This window comes from Mizuhopecten yessoensis, unplaced genomic scaffold (assembly GCF_002113885.1).
Source record: "Mizuhopecten yessoensis strain PY_sf001 unplaced genomic scaffold, ASM211388v2 scaffold11177, whole genome shotgun sequence".
Taxonomy (NCBI): domain Eukaryota; kingdom Metazoa; phylum Mollusca; class Bivalvia; order Pectinida; family Pectinidae; genus Mizuhopecten; species Mizuhopecten yessoensis.
Genome location: NW_018408918.1, coordinates 1,528,315 through 1,551,116, shown reverse-complemented (window position 1 = coordinate 1,551,116; position 22,802 = coordinate 1,528,315). Strand labels below are relative to the sequence as shown.

At 34.5% G+C, this 22,802-nt stretch overlaps 1 protein-coding gene across 1 annotated transcript; it reads right to left on the bottom strand.

The window, feature by feature from the left end:
- Positions 1-482: 482 nt before the first annotated feature.
- On the bottom strand, positions 483-18,417 carry LOC110440299 (probable cytochrome P450 12d1 proximal, mitochondrial). Its single transcript, XM_021483273.1, has 10 exons — positions 18,211-18,417; positions 12,461-12,702; positions 9,825-10,056; positions 9,103-9,293; positions 7,765-7,963; positions 7,205-7,382; positions 5,755-5,924; positions 5,056-5,134; positions 3,891-4,097; positions 483-3,161 (listed from the first exon to the last, which is right to left on the bottom strand). The coding sequence occupies exons 2-10, from the start codon at positions 12,684-12,686 to the stop codon at positions 3,051-3,053; spliced, it is 1,593 nt and encodes a 530-aa protein (XP_021338948.1). The 5' UTR covers positions 12,687-12,702; positions 18,211-18,417; the 3' UTR covers positions 483-3,050.
- Between the last annotated feature and the right edge of the window lie 4,385 nt (positions 18,418-22,802).

The following is a 22,802-nucleotide window of genomic DNA, read 5'->3' as shown; positions in this document are numbered from 1 at the left end:
AGTCACGGAATAAACCCCCGATTCTGAGAAGTCCCCACATAAGTCGCATGTTACAACACGCGGTGGGGTAGAGCATGTGATTTCTTTCTTCGAATATTAGTGAAGAATAATGAAACCTGTCTTTAAGTACATGTCCAAGATTAATAAATCGTGAAATTAATTGTTCGCCATTGGTACATTGACTTGGCTATATATACTATAGCTGTCTATATAGATGAAGGATGTAATTTGCTTTCACTTTTGTTTGGTCCTTATATAACGGTAAGGCTTTATACTCGTTGATAATATCCCCAAGTTGTATGGTACCCGTCAACAATTCACCGTTAAATATGTACTTTAAAATTTGATAAGTAACCATTGCAAAGAAACAATGTTTATCATACTTTGTGAAGGGAAGTGACTCTAACAAACACCCGCAAATCTATTTATACTATTTATTATAACATAACAATATAAAAAATCATGACAATATACTTTAAGCAATTATAACAATATAACAGCAATAGATGAATGACGTAAAACAGAAATACAAATATCAATGTACGTCATCACACATATATTCTTATGATAAACAATCTATTTATACAGTGTATACAAGTATGTAATAAGATAGCTAACCTGGAAAAATGTTTGTTATTGAGTTAATTCCAGTGTGTGTATAGCGCACTTTGTGTAACTCGGTCCTTGTGGTAATTAACTCGCATGCTACGAAACAAAATCTGTAATAGGGACTGAGCAGTGCTCATCTTCATGGCATCGTTTTCTTGCTCATACTCAGAGTCTGTGTTCAAGCCAAATTTCTAAGGTCTAGTTATACATTAATATTTATTCATATTTTACCTTTAATCAATTTTGGAGTTTTTATATAAGTCAAACACATTTAATGTAAAGAATTCACGTTTCGACCGTTTCACATTATTTTATCAATTTATAATTTAGTAAGTTGATTTGAACTTTGACATGCCTGAACAATGAGAACCGTTTCATGATTTATTGTTATTATTGTACCTATATGTAGGCAAATACATTAAATTAATTGGATAATAAACGAAGAGTTCAATGCATGTAAGCAATTTGAGTTCATAATATCTATCACTACATTTACAGACCCATAACAGAGCATCATAACATCGACTCCAGCTTCTGACAATCAACGATATTACAGAGATCATGCAAAGGAGCTAAAACACTGTGAAATTACAGTCTCTTTGCACAACTTAATATGGTCAGCAACATTACATCTAGAATTTTGAAAGTAAAATAGCTTTAATAAAAGGTTTGCAATTTTAAAGGTAATCAATATTTTGTAGTATTTGGTAAAATAGCGCAAACAAATCCAAAAGCAAATATTTTATTTTTAAAGATTATATATATACACATTTCAGAATAATTGCTAACACAATATATATTTCATTTCACGATCATTTTAAAGAGTCGTATGACGAGCCTTTGAACACGCGAGAATTTTAACTTTTTCTTGTAAATTAACACTCTTTGTTAAAAAATATACATACAAATTTGTAGTAAAAATTGGATAGGAAGGGAAATATCATACCCGAAATGTCCCAAACAAAAGCATACATTCCGCTATTTACCATGACACATCAAACACTATATGGGTAACTGACAACATGGTACTGTGAAAAACGTATTACACTAAAAACAACAGACATTGACATCTGTAACGTCTCTCATGGCATGTGTATTTAAGGTGAAAAAATAATTCATTTATCTACACCTTCCTTCAGTTATTAGTTTGCTTATTTGCTCGTTCATTTCATCTCTTCGATTGTTAGTCCAGTCATTCGTTCATGCATTCATTCGTTCGCTTATTAATTTATTCATTATCTCATTCATTGGTTTTCTACTAAATCTGTTTAAATATGGAACTCGGTAAATGTCATGAAACGAATGCCTATCATCTAAAAGATTTATTGTTTACTTATATAATAATGATATATATTTTAATGTGATAATAAGAATTGCTACAATAAAAAACGAAAATCAAATTTCTTAATAAAAGTGTTTTCTTCTAACTTGTAGTTAAACTGAATTACAACTTCAGTACAATGTTTTATCATCTAATAAATAAGTACACTTTCAGGCTAGTCTTCTTCCATTTCTATCTTGGAATGTGTCAGTACAGTGAAATAACACATTTGTATGTAGCGCTTTATTCCCCAGTAATCACCACAGTTACTGTATCGTCGACAAAAAAATGTGGTTCGAATCCATTCCTAGGATAAAGGGATTGAAACACAACAGATGGCATAGAGAGTCCTTACCTTAACTTGCTGTAAAGCACCCTTATTGCGAGAGCTATATATGAATCACAACTGTAAACATCAAGTGAAGATTGATGTGAACTCTAGTGAAAAATTATCTATAAAAATTTTTTCTCTCTTCAGAATCATATTCTATAATGAAAATCGTTTTTTATCTGAATCGAAAATCTAAATTCACGAAAAAAGTGTGAACATGAAAACATGAACACTTCGGTCGTCCTGTTTTCAGTACAAACATTAATGTTATTTTATAAGCGTACTATCTAATATCAATCATAAATAATCTGACCTCATCAGCAAGCCTGAAAAAAACCAACCTCGGATATATTATGTTTAATGGGTGGCCAAATGATACAGAGCCTAGCACTACAGGAAACTAGCTGATGCTTTTTCCGTCTTAATGAGGAAAACGTCAAGTCATTTAACATAATAGATCTATGCTTACTCTGTAAAACATTTGTGTCCATCATACGATCTAACGTAGTAGAAATTAATCCTTTAGATGTAAAGAAATACTTTAAAAATGAAACAAAACAGGCCTTTACTCGGTTGGAATGGCTTATGAACAATGCTTTCTATAACATATGATCTCGCCTGCTAAACACTCTCACAAATAAGTAAATGTAAAGTTACTTTCTTGTTTCTAACACATCACACGTGTTAGTGAGGTAATTGTACATTGTGAGAAATTACACTTACACCATATAAAATTTAATTGGCAGTAGAATATCTTCTTCAATAATCTTAAAACTGCAAGCTAGTCAATCATAACCTTTCCACGAAACGGAAAGCCATTTTGTTGGCAGGGCTGTATGTTACACTGGCTTCACGTCGAAGTGGCACACCAACATATTTTACCTGGTAACGCTGCAGAATCTGCGAAAAAAGAACGTGTGAGGCTGATAGATTTACTAAATATCACAGAACAAACACATTTTTAATTCATTTTGAATGCATGTCCCATAGATTGCAATGACCTCGTATACACATTCATTGGACAACATATGACGATTTATTCATAAAAGAGAAACGTCACTTTTTGTTCAACATTCAATATAAATGTAGGGTAATTGTGCAATTCGTAAGGTTAACACTTCATGTGTGTTAGTTTGTTTGTTACAACAGCCTACACTTCGGATTTGAAATAAGGAAAAGTTGAAACGGATTGTTGTCTCCCTTCAATCTATAAACAATATTGAGGTTGTCTCCCTTCAACCGGTATATATTTCCCCGCAGTTATTTTGTCTGCAAGTTAAGATTATTATTGTCTACAACTTGACGCGACACCTAGTTATATACCAACCTAGAGAACATCTTCTCTTCACTTGATTTCTAATTCTGGTGTATGGGCAAAAGCCTTTCAGGTGGTGATGTTAAATACATCAGTGCAGCAGTGAACATAACTTCCAATTCAATGGTTATTTGGGGGAACATTGTCATACTAAAATATGAAAATATTTTCTAATTACGAAATTTCCTACACTAATTTCATGATGACATTTATGGTATTTCCAAAACAGAGATGCCGCTATCTATTCTCCAATAGCAATACCAACTTCTAATTCATTCAGTTAATTAACAAACGTGATTCTTAAAAATATATACCTTGATTACAGCAATCTGTGCTTCTTGTTCGGCAAAGCGCATGCCGACACAAGCACGCGGCCCAAATCCGAATGGAACCATGGCAAACGGATGGTTTGTTTTGGTAGCAGTATTGTCTCTAACCCATCTTTCCGGTATGAATGCGTCTGGATCAGGAAACTCCCTGGCATCCCTACTCGATATATCGGAGTGCAATGCGACAGATGTCTGAAAAGATGAACGTAAGACACACATGTGATGCACCTATAACATGAGTTAAATAGATACAGAACGCTAGAAATGAACCACACTGACCAAACAGCTGCTTTGCCCTTCTAGGACTCATCGGTGATTCCAGGGGCCAAACAGATGAAAATTCAGATTGACCAAAAACAGAAAACTGCCGAAACAGAAGGAGTGGCACGTAAAAAAATGTAATTTATTTGAATTACAAATATTGGAGGAACACTGCTTAATTTCATATTAATAATGAGCAAAGTGTTTTATCGCGAACCGTGCCACTACTTAAAAGAGATACAGTGGCTACAAAGTTACAGCAATCCCCTGGGACTACGAAATCCAGCTGAGTTTTAGACCTGGAATATTGATAGGTGACAAAGGACACACTTGTTTGTACTTACAAAATTTGGTAATGGATACAGTATGTCAAAAATTTACTACACTGACCATTAGGAAGAAATGTGACAAATACTAATGAGTTTTTATTGAGAATGGTTTTAATAGAAAAAACACGTATAGAAAAATACAATACTGATTTAAAAAAAGGTTGCAATGTCTGTAAGACATGAATGCCCCCATTTACCCTGAGATTGACCTATAAATAGCAACAGTGACCGTAGCATTGTCATTTGGATCATAAAATACTAACTCATTCGAGGTATTCTCATACTTCACCTTGGTATAAACTTTCATGAATAATGTAACGGGACAGAACGGACATAAGGAACATGAAATGACGAGGCATGGATAACAAGATAAGGGATAGCTCTTATTACATCCCAACCCTCAAAATAAATAAAACATGGATAATGCATGCAAAATTAGTTGATTATGAACAATGTAGGGAAAGAGCTTGCCTTATATGTTGCACAATTCATTCTTTTTCCTGTCAAATCCATGTCAGTATTTTAACTGGTACACATTAAATTGACCACGTTGTGCTTACCCCTGCAGGAATGTGGTAGCCAGACAGCACCAAGTCGACACTGGTCCGGCGGATATTTCCTGGGGCAACGGGGAGCAATCTGAAAGACAACAAAATCATAAATTTAACCAGTTAGAGTCAAGACACAACCAATTGACTTGTAATCTCACGGGGAAATAAGGTATTTCTTTGTGTGATATGAAGGTCGATATTTTTTATTTTGTTCAGGAGAGTGCCTTGTGGTTTTGTTGGCACTATCCGAGTTCTTGATGCGAGCACGTGACATTGTTTAGATTTTACCAAGATTTATTATGTGTGGAAGTCGTCGATGCAATAGAAGACACTTACCCTATTGAACACTAATTCTCCTTGTACTTCGCCCAGGATGTGCATGTAAATATTTCTCATATTTTGCCCTTGCTTTATCGCTTTTTGGTTCAAATTATGGTTTCGTTGACAATTCAGTATTCTCTTGGTTTTTTTTAGTTAAAAGATTGAGTAATAACATCCTATTCAGGAATTCTTATTTAAAATACAAACAATTACTAAAAGCGTTTCAGTATCCTTCAGAAACCATCCCCTTAAAATAGACCATCCGGAAAACAACGTCAATAACAAACACAAACAAGATGATCACCGAGAAAAAAGCGTACAGTAAAAACGTTTATGCAGTGAGAAAACACAAACTAAACTTCGAAACCGAAGAAATATATTTCGTACCTGTGGGTTTCCCTTACCACAGCCTTAAGGTAAGACATGTTTCGGATAGCTTTGTCGGTAATTGGGGTGTCAGGGGTGGGCAGGAGTGTCCTGATTTCATTGTATAACTTGTTCTGGATGTTAGGATGTCGCCCCAATAAATACAGCATAAACGACATGTGATGGCTCGTCTGTAAAAAATATTGTCACCTTATTAAAAATATCTCTATCATAAGGTTATGATGTCAATTTACAACGATAAAATAAAAAAGCATCGTAGGCATCACAACATGAACCTAATTTCTAATTTTGATACATTAAACCGCCGTGCCATTTGCAAAAATATGTACTTTTGCATTGGAATCTGTTTAACTATTACTTTGACAAGTCATTACTGAAAAGAAAAAACATACTTTACGGGAACTTTATAAACAAATAGTCCAGATTAAACAAACGATCTACAACCAATACGAGTTTTCTGAGTATAGAATAAGATAGCGGGGCTACTATCACTCTGACTGACTGAACTAATTGGTCAGCAGAAGGTGTGATATTCTCAACCAGAGTCAAAACATTAGGTCGGTGTTCTATGAAAGCAAAATTAAGTTTGTGTATCCGTTAATGTTAGATGTGACTTTACGGATCGGTGTTCTCGGTACTTAGAACGTAATAACTACAATCAATATGTTATGTGCTACATATATTTCTAAAAGAAATTTAAGGTGAGGGTCTGTATATAAGAAAAACCACATTGAATTGGGAAAGGGAAACTTAATTGCTTGTTACAGTGTTACAAGTTCCTTCGTACAGTACCTTTGTTGCCTTATTGTATCGACTCTGAGTTTTGATTATGTCTATAACTGCTAAAGCACGCAAGTTAGACAATAATATGGAATTGCACCATAGATACCAAAAATGTATTACTGTGAAATCAGTTATTTTCGTGAGATCCACTAAATTTCGTGGTTTCCCGAAACAAAACCGGTTTCGTTGGTACATGAATCCGTACATTACGACTAACCACTCAAACGGAAAACTACTTCATGTCAAAGTTGTATTACGTGGTAGACCTATAAATGAATGAAAATTATCCACGAAATCAACAAAATTAAAACATATTGATTTTGTTTTTTACAAATATTAGTGATTTCTCAGTTCACCAAATAGCTTTTTTTGACCTTCTTATATAGTAGGTCCAATCCGGAATGCTAGGAACCAAAAAAGGTAGGAAATCATTCAGAAGGGAAGGTCATAAAAACTCCTTAAATAGGTTGTGTAAACATATTACACAACCCTAAACATCACTTTTGTTACACAGGCATTGAACTAGTAGTTTCTTACATTTTTAAATAAGACCACCTCCGTTCAGTTGCAGTAGGCTCTTCGTTTCATGTTGTTTGAGTTCTTTGGCGACATTAACTTTGTTGTCGTATTAATTATAATAATGAGACAAAAGAAACAAAACACTTACCGTATCAACTCCAGCAAATATGAATTCGCTGATGACAACAAGCACTTGTTCATTGCTCAAGGACGTTTTCGACATAAGATAAGGTACGAGATCGCCTTGTTCTCCATCCACATTTTCGCCGGCCTCTAATCTTTTCTGAGCTGCCTCTAATGCTAGATTGGAATACTTAATGGCAATTCTGAAGCGAAATGATGGAATGACAAAAGATTACCGAATAGAATAATACAATACCTTACTTACTTAGACAATTTAATCGAAATATACTCTACAGTTAAAAAGAAAAAGAAGAAAAGGTATATTAGTTCAAAAACACTTACTTTTTATGAATCATTCTTTGAAGAAATAACTAAATCATACGTTGTTTTGGTAGGCGCAATGCGTCTTAAACATGAATTATATAAGATAATTAAAAAATATCAATAACCAAACACAGATAGAAGACTTATTTTTCGTATCTTATCTCATTTTCGTTTCTAACAATGGACTTATTCCTTTTCAGTATTATCCTTCTAATTTGTTAAGCTCAAGACAATATCAATTATGAAGAAAGTAGAACCTACTGTTTGATGAAAGTCTGTGATTTGATGAGTTTGTTAAAGGTAGGCGTGTTGAATAGCTTAAACAGTGGAAATTGTCTAAACTCCAGATGAGACACGTGCATGACGTCATTGACTGCTTTTATAAATTGAGATGCTTCACTTTCACTATCGTCATCATGGAAGGCACCAAGCCTCTTGTTGAAGCAGACGACACCGATACCTGTCCATAAACATTTTTTTAGGATTAACATAGACTATACTCCCTACAGTTCTAGGGATACAAATAAAACTTTCTGCACCATTAGTATGGTTTGGTGGTATTCGGTTTGGCATCCTATTGACATCTAAGATCTTTAAAGGATGTGCCTCCAAGTTTGTAATGTACTCGTGTAGTTGTGTACTGTATGAATGAGCCGGGATTTTTTGATAGCGCGGATGTGATGCCGTTTTTAGAGTGCTACCTTACTGCAATACCATACCGAATGCACCGAGCAGTAGTATTCTACTCGTCATAGCAAGCAAACCTAAATTAGAACGTATATTTCCCATTCTTTGCGTTTCAAAATGACAAAATGTGTAAAAAGGTGTTAACTTGCATTAAGTTTATATTTAAAAATCTTTACTTCTGTGATTAGCTACTCATTACTTTTTTAAGGCTAGTTGATTGCTCTAAAAACGATAAATTATTTTTATGACAAAGGTATATCCCTGCTCTGTGGATATTTATTCTAAAGAGTTTAACTGGCCAGTATATCTTTATATCTACAATATGCAAATGCATTACTCCTAAAATATGAAGCGTTCTTTTTGTTAACTGCAGCATAACGAAGTTAACTTAATTGCATGCTTATATTAATTTAGTAAATTTGTTTATGGATTTATAGGAAAAACAATAGATAACAATATTTTTAAATGAAATGCTTCTAATCATGCAAACACTCCTTTACCTCCGGATCGGTCATTCATACATTACCCATTCCAATATTTTGAAATGCAAAGACAAGCCTTGATGCATACTGTAGCATTGCACATACCATTTTAAGCGGAACACTTTGCATTAACCTTCAACCTACTAGAAATTTGATTTTATGATAACGTGTATAACAACTATAAAATCTCTTCGAAAAATTAATTTTTTCTACAAGTTTTACCTACCGAAAAGTGTTTGTATGTTCAAAAATATATTTCTAGCCTTAGCCACTTTTACTTTTGAAGTTGACGTTTGACTTAGACCTTTCCGTTTGTTTGATGTCGTTTCCTTTAACATGTTATCTGTCTTGTTTTGGCCGTAAACACCTCTTGTGTGTTAATGGGCATTACGATTTCAACAACAATAACAATAGTAGCTGTTTTTCTTACATTCTGCGGCGTATTTTGTAAAATCGTGTCTGAGGTCGTCTATTTTTCCATCCTCTTTCTTTGACAAGGCTATCCGACTCATTAGATCATCTGCCACAAGACAATGCTCTGGTATGTAGGCTGCAACAGTTTTCGGCATGAGCATTTTCTTCTGGACATTTACTCGTAGATGATGCCACTGTTCCATTTGTCTGTATATATTCAGAGGTTGATATACTCCGTACATCTTATTATGCATTAAGTAAAAAGAGAATTGAATTACATGTTAAAAAAGATTTAAGGATCTCTGTCCCACTGCACAGTGTGTGTTCTCAAAATAAAGTAAGGCCGAACATTTCAGTTGACAAGGTAGAGCATTACGTTAGAACGATAGTATAACAAGCTGAAGTCCAGAGTTCGAAACCTGGTCAAGCCCCGCTGATTTTTGAGATTCAGAATATTGTGATTGATCATATTTTGTATATTTTATCACTTTCATTAAAACCCTGCAATGAATGGTTTTCTGTTCGAAATTGATTTAGCAAAGCTTTAGTCTTGCTGGAATTAAATATAAAGTTCATTCTTTATTTGATTTGATTTGATTTGATGTACGTATTATTTCAGTTTGTTTCTCTCTTCTATATTTATTACATTTGCTGCCCCATGTGGGCCGAACATTGTTAATACACCTGTTATCTTCCACTAAACATTATATAGGTCCAATTCAACAAAGCAGCACTTACGATGTTAGCAGACCTTGGCAGTTGGCCTGGAACTTCTTATTGTAATGATTTAATGTGAAGAATGCTTCCCGAACGGGGAACTTTCCATCGTTCCGATAAACTGTTTCCACATCCTTAGGATCAACTATATGGACCAGTATTTTACCTCCGGTTATAATTTCCTTGTACACATATCCGTATTGCTTCCACATTATGTGTGAAACCTCATTATGCTCCATTTTATGGAATCTACCTACGAAAAAAAGACAAAAGACATCTTTAAAGCATCAAAAATCATTATCTTGTCTAAATACATGTAGTATAGTCATTAGTATAGGTTATTGCTTTAATTGATAATGAAAAGCCGTAAACGGAACAAAACTCCAAAAGCTTACTTGAAAGATCTATTGCAAGCCAAATATATTGAAAGATTAAAATTAACATTTTTTTAATACTTTTTTGTTTTGTTTTGCGATTTTAACGGTTTGTTATAAAGTTGTTATAATTTGTTATTTTTATCACTCAAAGACAACTACTTCGACAAGAGAAGAATACTAAGAAAAAGGCTCTCTCCGAGGTTAATGGCGGTGTCCATACTAATACACATCCGGTGTATAAGGACATTTTAACACTGTAAGCATTTACTACAGGTAATGTAGCCTACACAAAAGGTCCATTGGACCTGTACCGCTCACCTGGTTTTATATATAAGTCATTACAACTGAATGCATTAGTACATCTTTATATGAAATTTCCTCAAAACTAGACAAGATCTATGTTCTAACCCAACTGGGACCACACTATCTGACTTTCAACTAATCAGGTGCCTCCATTGAGTTGCCATGTTAACAGATTTTGAAATAAGTAATATGTCCTATTTCAGGGTGTAATTAGACAATTCTTTAATTTTCATTCAACTATAAGCTTTAATAAACCTAGAAACCAATTTTAAACAATTTATGAACACTACACCATAAAATATGATAATCTAGCTGTACCATTTCTTAGGACCGCAGGGGTCAAATCAACCTCATTCAATACAAAAATGTTTGTTCTTCTCAATAATGTTTTTGACAAAAAATTGTACAATCCACAATCCAATTAGGGGGTATTAGCGTCTTAAAGCAAAATATTAGATGCTATTTCTCTTTGGGGCCCGGTCTTCCTAGCCCCAGGGGTCGAACCAGCCTTATTTATTTAGGAAATGATTGCCCTCCCCTAATGAAGTTTCAGAGCAAATATAGTTTAAATCTTCTTTGGCGTTTAGGAGGAGATGCGTTTTTAAGCAACTTTAGCTATGTTCCCCTTCAGGGCCCCGCCCCCCTGGCCACAGGGGTCGAACCAACCTCATTTATTTAAGAAATGTTGCCCTCCCCTAGTAATGCTTCAGACTCAATTTGGTTGAAATCCTCTCTGGTGTTTAGTAGTAGATGCCTTTTGAAGCAAATTTAGCTAAGTACCCCTTCAGGGCCCTGGCCGCAGGGGTTCAACCATCCTTATTTATATAAAAAATGATTGCATTCCCTTCCTGTTGCCTCAGCCTGAATTTGGTTGAAATCTTCTCTTGCGTTTAGGAGGAGATGCGTTTTAAAGCAAAAGTTAAGTTCCCCTTCAAGACCCCGCCCCCTGGCCGATCCAACCTCATTTATTTCAGAAATGATTGCTCTCCCCTAGTGATGATTCAGACTAAATTGGGTTGAAATCCTCTCTCGCGTTTAGGAGGAGATATAGGTTTTAAAGAAAAACTTGACGACGGACGCTGCGCCACGGCATAAGCTAACTATGGTCCTTCGGACCAGATGAGCTAACAATGTCGAACTTAACACTAATGACATTGTACAATTTATTCACACCGAGGTTATGCACGTAAACAGGATTAGAGTTGTATGCAGTGACTGTAATAAAATTCGCCCCACTTCATATGATAATAATTTATGTAATAAAAACTGACCTACTTCTTGTGTCACGGTGAGAGTATGAAGGTTAATGCTAAAAAACTCGTATATGCAATGCACAACTAAAATGTCTATTAGAAAGATTCCGGCTGATTGTGACAAATGTTTACTCTTAAAATTGTATACAGCGTTTACTTATTCTCCTTGAAAAGATACGCGGTTTTATGGAAACCAGCTGTATGATATGGAAAGTAACATAGCAAAGTTATGACGCTCACTCAGTCATAGCTAGACAAAGGGACCAGTCGGACTTCAAACGTTGCGACCAGTTTAATACGTACCTTGGTTATGTATAAAGTAAAACTTTGACATTACATATTTCCAAACTGATGAATATTATCGAAGTTATAAACGTAATGCCATACAAAAACGAAAGGAGGATGAGTATGCGAAAAAATATTATCTTGGCTAAGGTGTATTGTTTCAAAGTATTAACAATGTAAAACATATATGCTTGTTAAAGCCTTTTTATCTGGTTCAAAAGTATTACATTTCAATGATATTTAAACTCCGTTCTGTCGAATATTTCATTCATATATATAAATAAAATTAAACTATTATACTACGAATATCTGTTGTTGTCAAAGTCGGTAATTCGTCCTGCTTTATTAAAGTTTTACTAAGTCCACAATGTATAAGGAATGTCCCAGTCTGGATTATAAATGATTTTGATGACTTTGTCGAAAGTCAAATGTAATTTACCTCCAGGTAGGTAGTAAGGCAGGGTCCCTATGATCGGATAACATTTCGGCCCAGGAATGTCCTTGAACGGATGAACATCGGAAGTAACTTTAGAAGTGTCAGTGACAGGAATGTCATCCAGGGGAATGGCGGAAATCATAGTAGCTTTGTTTCGATGGTTACGCCTTGGTTTTTCAAGCAACTTTCTTGTCATTGACGTCAGTAAACGGTCATATCTCCCTGGCATGTTGGTACACCTTTATCTGAAAGAACAATTCACTGAGTCTATCAAAGATAAGCGGAATATTTATACTGTAAAACTAAATTAATATATATATCTATATATCAAACATGACTAGCCTCTACTTTCTTATATTTGTATCTTGTCTCTCCTGACTAAAAGAAATATTTAAAGAAACAAAAGTGCTTCGAAAAACAATACATTAAAATCAAAGGCCTTAAGGGCTTGAGGGTCGACTCTTTCGTGGCGATATTTTTTTCTCATTTATAAGTGTGTCTAGAGGAGGGGGTAGTTGCATTATACATATGGTATCGGTTTATCAGTAGCAATAACCAGGACTTTGTCCAAACCAGGTTGTTACATTCACCTGCCTTCTGCAGTAAAAGCTCTAAAACAAGCGAAACCGCACAAATAGTTGAACTTATGGTCAATATCCGGTAATCAAATGTGTGAAATATTGAACGTTCGAAATATATTCAATTAATGTATGAAAACTAAATCTAGCTGAAAAAATAGCCTCCTCAATAGTTTCAAACGTGTGTATTCGCATATCTCAGATAGAATTCTAAGGAGTGGTGTATCCATGAAGTCAGATATATTCGTGGGGCCCAATTGTCGTGGTTTCCCGAAAATACCATTTCGTGGATAACGAGTGTCCACTCATGCGGATAATAACTTAATGCCAACAAACTTGTTATTCGTGGACCCATGAATTTGAGGATTAGAAGCACCGACGAAATCAACGAAATTAAAATCCCCACGAAAATTAGTGATTTCACAGTATGTCATTTCACGTTTTGTGGCTGACAACACGGACACTCATAATACTATTTATTGGCAACCTCATCATGGTCTTCATCATACATACAATGTATATACAGAAAACATTGGATAAACAATAGAAAATGTGTTCAAAATACCAGGATTATTATTTATTATTTTTTCTGAGCGGTTAAGGGTAACTAGCAAAAACATTCGGCTGATCGCAAAGTGCACGACTTTCAAAAGGAGTCGACCCAATGAGTGTGGTCAATATTTAGTCTTTACTTGGATTCTTTAATCATTTTCACTGGCTATGTACAGCAATATTTTCAACGTTACTATCTATGAACGAAACAGGATATTTTACTGACATTTTAATGAGAAATTAATGCAAATAATTGAACGAAAATGTGACAAACGTTTATCCCTATTGCTTGAAAATACAGATAACACTAGTTTGGCATACATCTTAAAAATTGGATTTGTGTCATTTCTGCAAAATAATAATTGTTTTTTTAAACCGATTTACTACCTTTGAGACATTGAAATGATGCAAATCTGTTATATTAAAAAATGAAATCAAACAAAGGTATATTTGTATAGTGTAATATCATACAACATAATATATATTTATATGTGCACATGTTTTTAAATAGAACTTGATGTGTAAACGTCTTTCTTTCTTTTTTGACTTTTAGAACCACCGAATCCTACAAGGATGCAATGACAATCAGGTGCTGAAGAAATTTGTATTTTTGTTTTGCTTTCTGCATCAACACAATTGTGTTTTAAAAAGGTGCTTCGTCTTTTTTCTTGTTTAATAGAACGTCTACTTTATTGCCACTATTTTGGAACATTTAACATTTTTAAATATAAACAGTAACCTCCCCTAAATTTATAACTTAGCATAGTTTGGCTACCACACATCCGTCGACCAGCTAGCTCAATTAGTTACAAAGATGTAGAAATATAAACAGTAACCTCCCCTAAATTTATAACTTAGCATAGTTTGGCTACCACACATCCGTCGACCAGCTAGCTCAATTAGTTACAAAGATGTAGCATACAAATCTGTGGCTCAGGGTTCGAATCTAGGTCTACACACACTGCATTTTATTTTAATGTTTTGAGCACTGTTGTTGATAAAAAAAAGTCCCTCAATGTTGGCTTTTTTTACATACGATTTATCAAAGCTATAGATATGCCAGAGGTAAACAGTTTCCAACAATAAATCAGTTTTTGACAGTGGTGTAGGAATCCTTAATCAAGAATGTGAATTCAATATCAGTATTGTCCATAATTTATAAATTTAAACTGCATCATAATCAACATTGAACAAACATATGGTGTCGAAGGACGTACCTTTGTCTGATTGTCGTTGTGAGCGGGGATTCGAGGCTATTTTTACATTCCAACAGTAGTTGGAGCGGGTTTTAATTGCGTCAAATTTACGATTTGAATACATAAGTAAATAGGTCATAGGTTTGATATTTATAGAACTCTTTAAACAAATTCTGCACTTACTGACATTGCAAAGATAAATTGCAAGGTAACAACATAATGTATAAACCACTGGAGCGAAATATTTAATATTAAAAAAGGACAAATGCACCACCAACGTCTATTTCAACACCAACACACTGCGTGACATATACGTATTGGTGTCACAAACATGTAGCCATATTGATAACAAAGTATTTATTAGCCTCGACGTTGGTTAATATGTGGGTACTTAACTTGACGTTAGACATATATAATTGGTGTGCATTCGTGTATGATAGGCAAACAACTAAAAACTAACGAGGCAGAATGAAGCTCTTTATTTCACTGCGTAGTACTGTACCAAAGTACGGAATGCGTGAGAGTGAGTTGAATCTATTTTGTTCTGTAGAAGAGTAAGGTAAATATTTGTCCTTATAAATGAATGAAGATGGGTATAATTGTCGTAAGATAGATCTAGGCCTGCCCTACCTGTCAAAATTTCCATGCGAATGTTTCATTTTTTAAAACAAAAAACATGTTAAATCAAAACAAGTTTTGGTGTTTCAGTTCGGTGATCGTTACAGCAGGGTCTGCTGTAATTTGATTTAAAAAGAATAAAAATATAGTAAAAGATGCGTAAAGAAACAATACATGAGTAAGAAAATAATTGAAAAGAAACGAACAACATTTATTTGTTGCTTATTTCAGAGTCGGCAAAACATTACATATCTATCCAAATACGATAATAAGTAATTCGAGATTATAAAATCAAACTCATTTGCTTATAGAAACAAAATAATAAATAACTAAATATAGCGTTAATATTTAACAATCAAATTATCAACTCTCAGTTTCTTAAAGGAATGACTATAGCAACCAAAGAGATAACAATTCTAAAAAAGAGACGCTGACCTCATTCAAGAAACTGGGACGTAGCTAGATAATCCGGAAGAGTAAACGTGCCTTTACCACCTGTATCTGATAATCAACCTGATATTTACTACTACCAAATAACAGAAATTATGTCAGTGATCAGCCAAATGATCGGAGACAAGGTAAATATGTCTTGAATTACGGGAAACGCTAAATTTTCTGACTTGAAAAAACATTGAATGATTTAGAACACAATTTTAAGTGTACATTTAAGTTGATGCGATATGATACATGTGTACGTAATGTGTCGATCAACATCGACTGTCTATCATACCAAATCCTTATAATGTGATTTCACAATTCACTGTTTGTCATTATTCATCTCGTGTATATTGTCAATAATGAGAGACTGTGACTTTACACTGCATAAAATGCACATTTTGCTTATATCATAACTACCACAAAGATCAGTAGGGTCATGTAGAAAAAAACCTTAGTGCTGATAAAAGCACAAAACCATATAATCTTGTCAAAATGTACGCTTTCATGTCAATTAGAAACATTCATGATTGAAAGTGTTTATAACGCCTGATTATCAAGTATGATTTTAATATAATCTTCTCTTTTTTGTGTAAATAGATTGATTGTAGTAATTCATTGACTACATCGATTTAACAACTAAACCTATGTGTGTACGTGTATTATTTTGAATAACCTTCCAATGGTGTGTGGGAGGTTGATTTAGTTATTTGATTTATATAACGTGAAACACATGATTATCTCAAGGTGTGCGTAGCGTAAAGGTGCGTTTCATGTGTATGTGGCAAATAGTCTTTACCAAGGTGTGGGTCTGAGCATAAAGTGGTTCCTTTATGCAAATATTGTTTTGTTGTACACATATTTTTGTTTTTGTTTTTTTGATATACTATATATAAATAAAAAAAATATTATTATAAATCTTCATTTATTTTTGATTCATGGATGCTATTTTTTTTTAAATATGACTGCTATAAATCCTGTTTTTCAATGAGAGGACATCGTTATAATTTGAAATAGTTAGTGTCGGGCAGACTTTTTATCTCCTTCCGTCATAAGCTGTTATGGAGAGAAACTTAGTGTTAGTTCGTGGTAAGGACGGTGTCGATTATTTTATGAATTTGCCGTAAAATAATCGTCTTTTTTCACTTTATTTATTGAACACAGATGCACTCACAAATACATTTATTTAGAATAAGTGGTTACATTTTGTTAGTCAAAGTGACACATGTCATGCATGCTATGTGAAATTAATTTAATACGTAAAAGGTTTGTTAAACATTATCATAGATCAGTATTAATTAATTTTTTTTAAACTTAACACTCGCTTAGTGTGCGGAATTGCTAGATAAATAGCTCCTCGTTTATAAATAACTGAACTTACAATTATCATATCAAACTGCTTTAAATACGTCCGTGTCACACGTACCCCCTCGATGACAGGTATATTTGCCCTTTGTGTATCCAGTGTGAACTAATATCTGGACCAGGTACAAGTTAAGTGTCATTCAAAGAATTCCGTTAATAAAAGGTCTCCTGGATAGACTATAACCTAGTAAGGCATATTGGTATGTAAAATTGAAGTGAAAGATAAACGTTGACAATCATATAGGCTACGTTGTTGAAATAAGTAAAATTTACATTTTATTTCTAAAAGATGACATTCATAATACGAAAATTTGATTTTCTTATACAATAAACCATTCAAATTTCTGCTGTAAAGCGATTTTTTTCCTGTTTCAAATGTGCTGTTTTTAAATTTCAATCTAATAATGGAATAATTAATCTTTTGAAACAGCAGTATGTAGTTACTTATATTTAATGATTACCTATAACTTACTAACGAGGGGAATTAAATTAATTTTGAACCTTTGCAGGAATAAGATTTCTGTTCGTATTAAGAATGAATTATCTTTTATGCAAATTATCTTATCAAAAGTACATGTTTTTTCAACTGATAAGATTTAATGAGCAAGGCAAAAACAAATATTTTGAGATATTAAATGTCAAAATTAAACAACAAAGTACCAGTAGATTGATTCGTTAAAATACGCTGTAATTCACAACAATATGTTCCGTTATTACCCTTAAATCGGAATTCGTGAATTATAGAAAACCATTGCAATATATTTTAATAACAAATTGACAAGACAAAAAAAAGCATATTGTTGTTGATATCGCTTAATAATTATCCACCTACATTTTTATAAATTAAGGAAAACTGAATTGATAAATAATCTGCTCGCTATGTTACGAAAAACGAAAAATAAAGTGAAAAATTATCTACATGTATTGAAACATTCAGAAGTCTCTATAGTAATTAAGCATATATATTGTGATGTAAGATATAATACATAGTTGTGTAAACCAAACGTACCTGATAAAAGAAGTAGTAAGGTATACCCAGTACGGTATTCACAGCTCGAGTGTCGGAAGCGTTGTGGTACCAAGCCCAGTACACCGTACATATGTAGGTGGTTTGGTCGATAACAGGCGGCCCTCCTACCTAATATACTAGCGAGACCGGTGCAGATGTACCTACATATTTTTATACTGAGGACATCTGTACGCATTAACAGCCCCAACAAGGGTTCATCCACACAAGTTCAAGTTCACGGAAAATAATAGATCCTTTGTTTTGTGATGCATTGTCACTACTGCTTTACGTAGAAGCTACATATGTGTATACATGTAGTAAACATTACGCGCAGTAATTACATATAGTTAAAACCACCTCCTAATACGCTCTAGAAGCAATCCATTTGTTAATCTACACACGATCAGTTTTATAATGGAGGTCGTGCGAAGGATGTTACGAGTTCACAAATACATATGTTACATATACAAAGTTAGAACTTCTTTAGATCATATCTATGTAAATATAATACATATGCACACACTTTAAAAGCATGCGGATATTTAAGCTTATAATCATCATTTGATAACATCTTAACGGCATGTACTTATTCAATCTCCAATCTCAGGAAATGTGTTTATTAACCTTTCTTTTATTCCCGTGCGTATTATCTCGCTCAGCCGATCCATACTTATAATTGCATCAATTAACCATGGTAATTACATGTAACATGATATACTATAGCTCTGGTGTATATACCTATGTGTATCTGACGACGCCAATTGGACTATTATTCGTTACTATGACTGCCAGTACTGTTTAGGATATATACATATATGGTGTGTTTTTCATCGTAAAATGTTAAGTTGTGTGTTATGCATTTTGAGTCCGTTTGTACGAATCCGTGCCTGTCTTATTAACCTGTTGTTAGTCTAGCACATGTATAAAGTATAAAGTTGCCTTCGTTCAATTATACACGTTTAGCAATGAACTCGCGTTATTTTGAAAAACAGACTTCTCTATATGTAGTGAATTTTCTTCGGGTCATTTATTAAAGCAATATTTCAGCCTTGATCAATAACATACGTTTTTTTTCTCTAACTTCGATTGTATAGCTACTGTGACTGTATCACAATACGATGACCACGTATACTAAACATCCGTCTTACGACAATTCTCTCAATGCCACTGACTAAAACAATGTTCCCGTCTTTATATCTGACGTAAACAAATACATGTTTTGGCAATTTGATATTATTTTTAGAAGCATTTAGTGTAGCAATATGCTGATCAATCCCAATAAAATGTCAAATGATGATTGGATATCTTAATGTATTCTCTGATAAACTGTCACGTGATTAACGGATACTTGCATGTATAGTCTGATAAATTGTCACGTGATTAACGGATACCTGCATGTATAGTCTGATACACTGTCACGTGATTAACGGATACCTGCATGTATAGTCTGATATTGGTCGCCTCTTACGATACTTGCAGTGGGTCACAGCAGGGGTATTATTTTCTCTTTAATAAGGTGCGGTCAGATCATGTGACTTATAATCAAGATACAATAGTTTAGATTTAGGTTCAAGTGTACTTTATTATAAATACAGTGTACATGTATGTAATGCCAAGCAATTAGAAAATATCATGTATTTGTTCATACACATATGCATTTAGAAGACAATATGTTGACATACAAATTACATTTACATGAAGTCATAAATACATGTACCATAATTTACATGTACATGTATAATGAAAATGCTGCCGACCTGAAAAGTCATGATACATGTACACATGTATATGCATGTATAAATGAAATTATTATAACGGTGATGTCTGTTTGAGTAAGTCGGACCCTGTAGAGTCTGGCTGTCTGTCCATTTTAGTCAAAATATGCCTCAACTGCAATGGAATGGGAGAAATATTAAAAGCAAAACCCATTTAAAGGCAAAACTTTGACAGACAGGTACCCCGTACAACACAAACACAATATGAGTAGAAATCACTAATTGTTTTATAAAAAAAAGCATATGCCTACCGCTATTGATTTGATCAGTAAACGGTGTGCGAGGGTTGCGAATTTATCGAGGGAATTATGTAGTGAGGAAATCCGTGCTAGGTGATAGTTGGCGGTAGTATCGGATGGCGATATGAATACTGCCAGGACGTTCATTTCAGTATAAAAAAATATTTTTTTAAACAATCAATAAATCACACTTACCTGACGTTTACGGAACTCCATCTTCGTCGCCTGAAAAGTCCTTGATCCATTAGTTGTGAAAAACTGGTCGTGTTGGCAGGAAAAAAATCAATTCAATGATTGTAAGTTTCAAATGAGGATGAACTATGTCCTTGCTCCGCTAATTCAATCACATTAACGCGATCAGTTAGATTAAGTATTTTTCTCTTCGATGATCGGTCCATCTCGTTTGATCTACACATAAACTACTGACCATTGTATATTATGTGACTAAAATATGCCCTTAAAAACAATTCACTTACCTTAACCAGATTTAGCGAGTACCAATGAAAATCGCCGCCATGAGTTTCAATCACTATCGTAAAAATATCACATGACTGCAACTAAAAATAAGCGTAATCACGTGATCGTTGCAGTGTATCTTTCTAGACAAAATGGCGGCTGGCCGCTGTTTGCAGACAGCGATCGTAATTAGGACCCGATTTTAGTGGCGGTTGGCCGCGTCAGACAGGTGACAGCTTAATTAGAGTTCAATATATAGTGTATTTTATCGGTAGGACCATAAACTGACCGTTTAATGCAGGTGACCGTTTATTCAAGGTGACCGTTAAGGCAGGTTTGACTGTATATATTATGAACTTTTTTTAGTCTAAAAAACTTACTATACAAAACAACTATATTATGATTAAAATTCATATAATGACAGGATAACTACATATATAATCTGGTTAAGTATATCATGACCGGATAACTACAAAATGCCACTTTGTGGTTGTATAACTACTTTGAAAATGGTTGGTTGGTTTAAAGGGTTTAACGTCCTATTAACAGCTAATGTTATATACGGACGTGCCGCCATGTGTGTTGTGTATGCGTACATGAGTGTAAATGTGCCGGAGACAGGGCATATTTGTGTATTAGCCTCTATGTTAGAGCACGGATCTGATCACGACTTCATAGTGATATCTCACTGAAATACCTAGTCTCGTTCAACCAGACGCTTAATCACTTGTAGTTCAAGAGTCTGGTCAAACACAGTACTTCAAAATTACCATCACCAGAGGGCAGTGTTTTTACTTTCGTTTCCGGACTTTATTTCAACGCCATTACACATTTCATTGAATAATGAACTTAATTTAAAAAACGTACCTACACTTTTTTGTTTGTTTGATTTTGTTTAACGTCCTATTAACAGCTAAGGTCATTTAAGGACGGCCTCCCCTGTGTGCAAGATGCATGCATGTAGTGTATGTGTGTATATTTTGGGAGGCTGCGATATGTTCGTGTTTGTCTCCTTGTGATAGCGCGGAACTGATGCCGACTTTATAGTGCTACCTCACTGAAACATACTGCCGAAGACACCAAGCAGGACGCCCCACCCAGTCACATTATACTGACAACGGGCGAACCAGTCGTCCCACTCCTTCATTTCTGAGCGTTTAGCAGGAGTAGAAACTACAATTTTTAAAGACTTTGGTATGTCTTGGCCAGGGGACAGAACCCAAAGCCTTCCTTACAGGGGCGAACGCTCAACAAATGGCCAAAAGTGAGGCATTGTCAAGGGAGACATATGGAAGAAGAAAGTTATTTAGAAAGGAGAGAAGAGATAAGGTCCCAAATTTAGTCGCCTCTTACGATCATGCAATTGGGGGCAGCTGGTACAATTTTTACACCCTACAGGGTCACGTACCTATACATGCATTCCTAAAGTACCAGTGTATTCACTTCACTATTATCGAGAACAATGTAAGAAAATGTGTCAAATCTACAGAATAATGATATGTATTTCCGCTGAATAAATCGTAACTGAGCACAAAGCCAAGGCTAACGAAGTTGGAAAAAAGCATGCAAAGCAAGTGAGATTTACCTGTACACCATTCAAAACAACTTTATGAATTATTGTAAAATATCCAAAGAAAATACATGAAATCATTCTTTTTTGAGCATTTTCTTACAGTTTTCTCGTTCAAAGTTAAAACATGGGTACTTCAGGAATGCATGTACAGGTAATTTGTTCATGAATCAAAATACTCAATGTAATTTTGCGCCACTCAAATTTTACTTCAAAAGTGGAAAAGTGTGTGTCAACCTTTGACCAATGAAACAATTTACCAGAATTCTGGTAAACCTTGTTATGATGTCATAAAACGAAAGCACTGGGTTGACCAGACTCTCTGTTCGGCGTAGCTTGCGCAACCAACAAGAGTCTGGTTGAACGAGACTATGAAATACCATGACGAAGGCACCAAGCACATCATTTCACATGGTAGCCCGATACTGACAACGGGTGAACCAATTGTTGCCATTAACCTTAATGCTGAAAGCCAAGCAGGGAATAACATCGATCATGTTTAAGGACTTTGGTATGTCCTGACCCAGGGCAAGAACCCATTGCCTGTCTGAT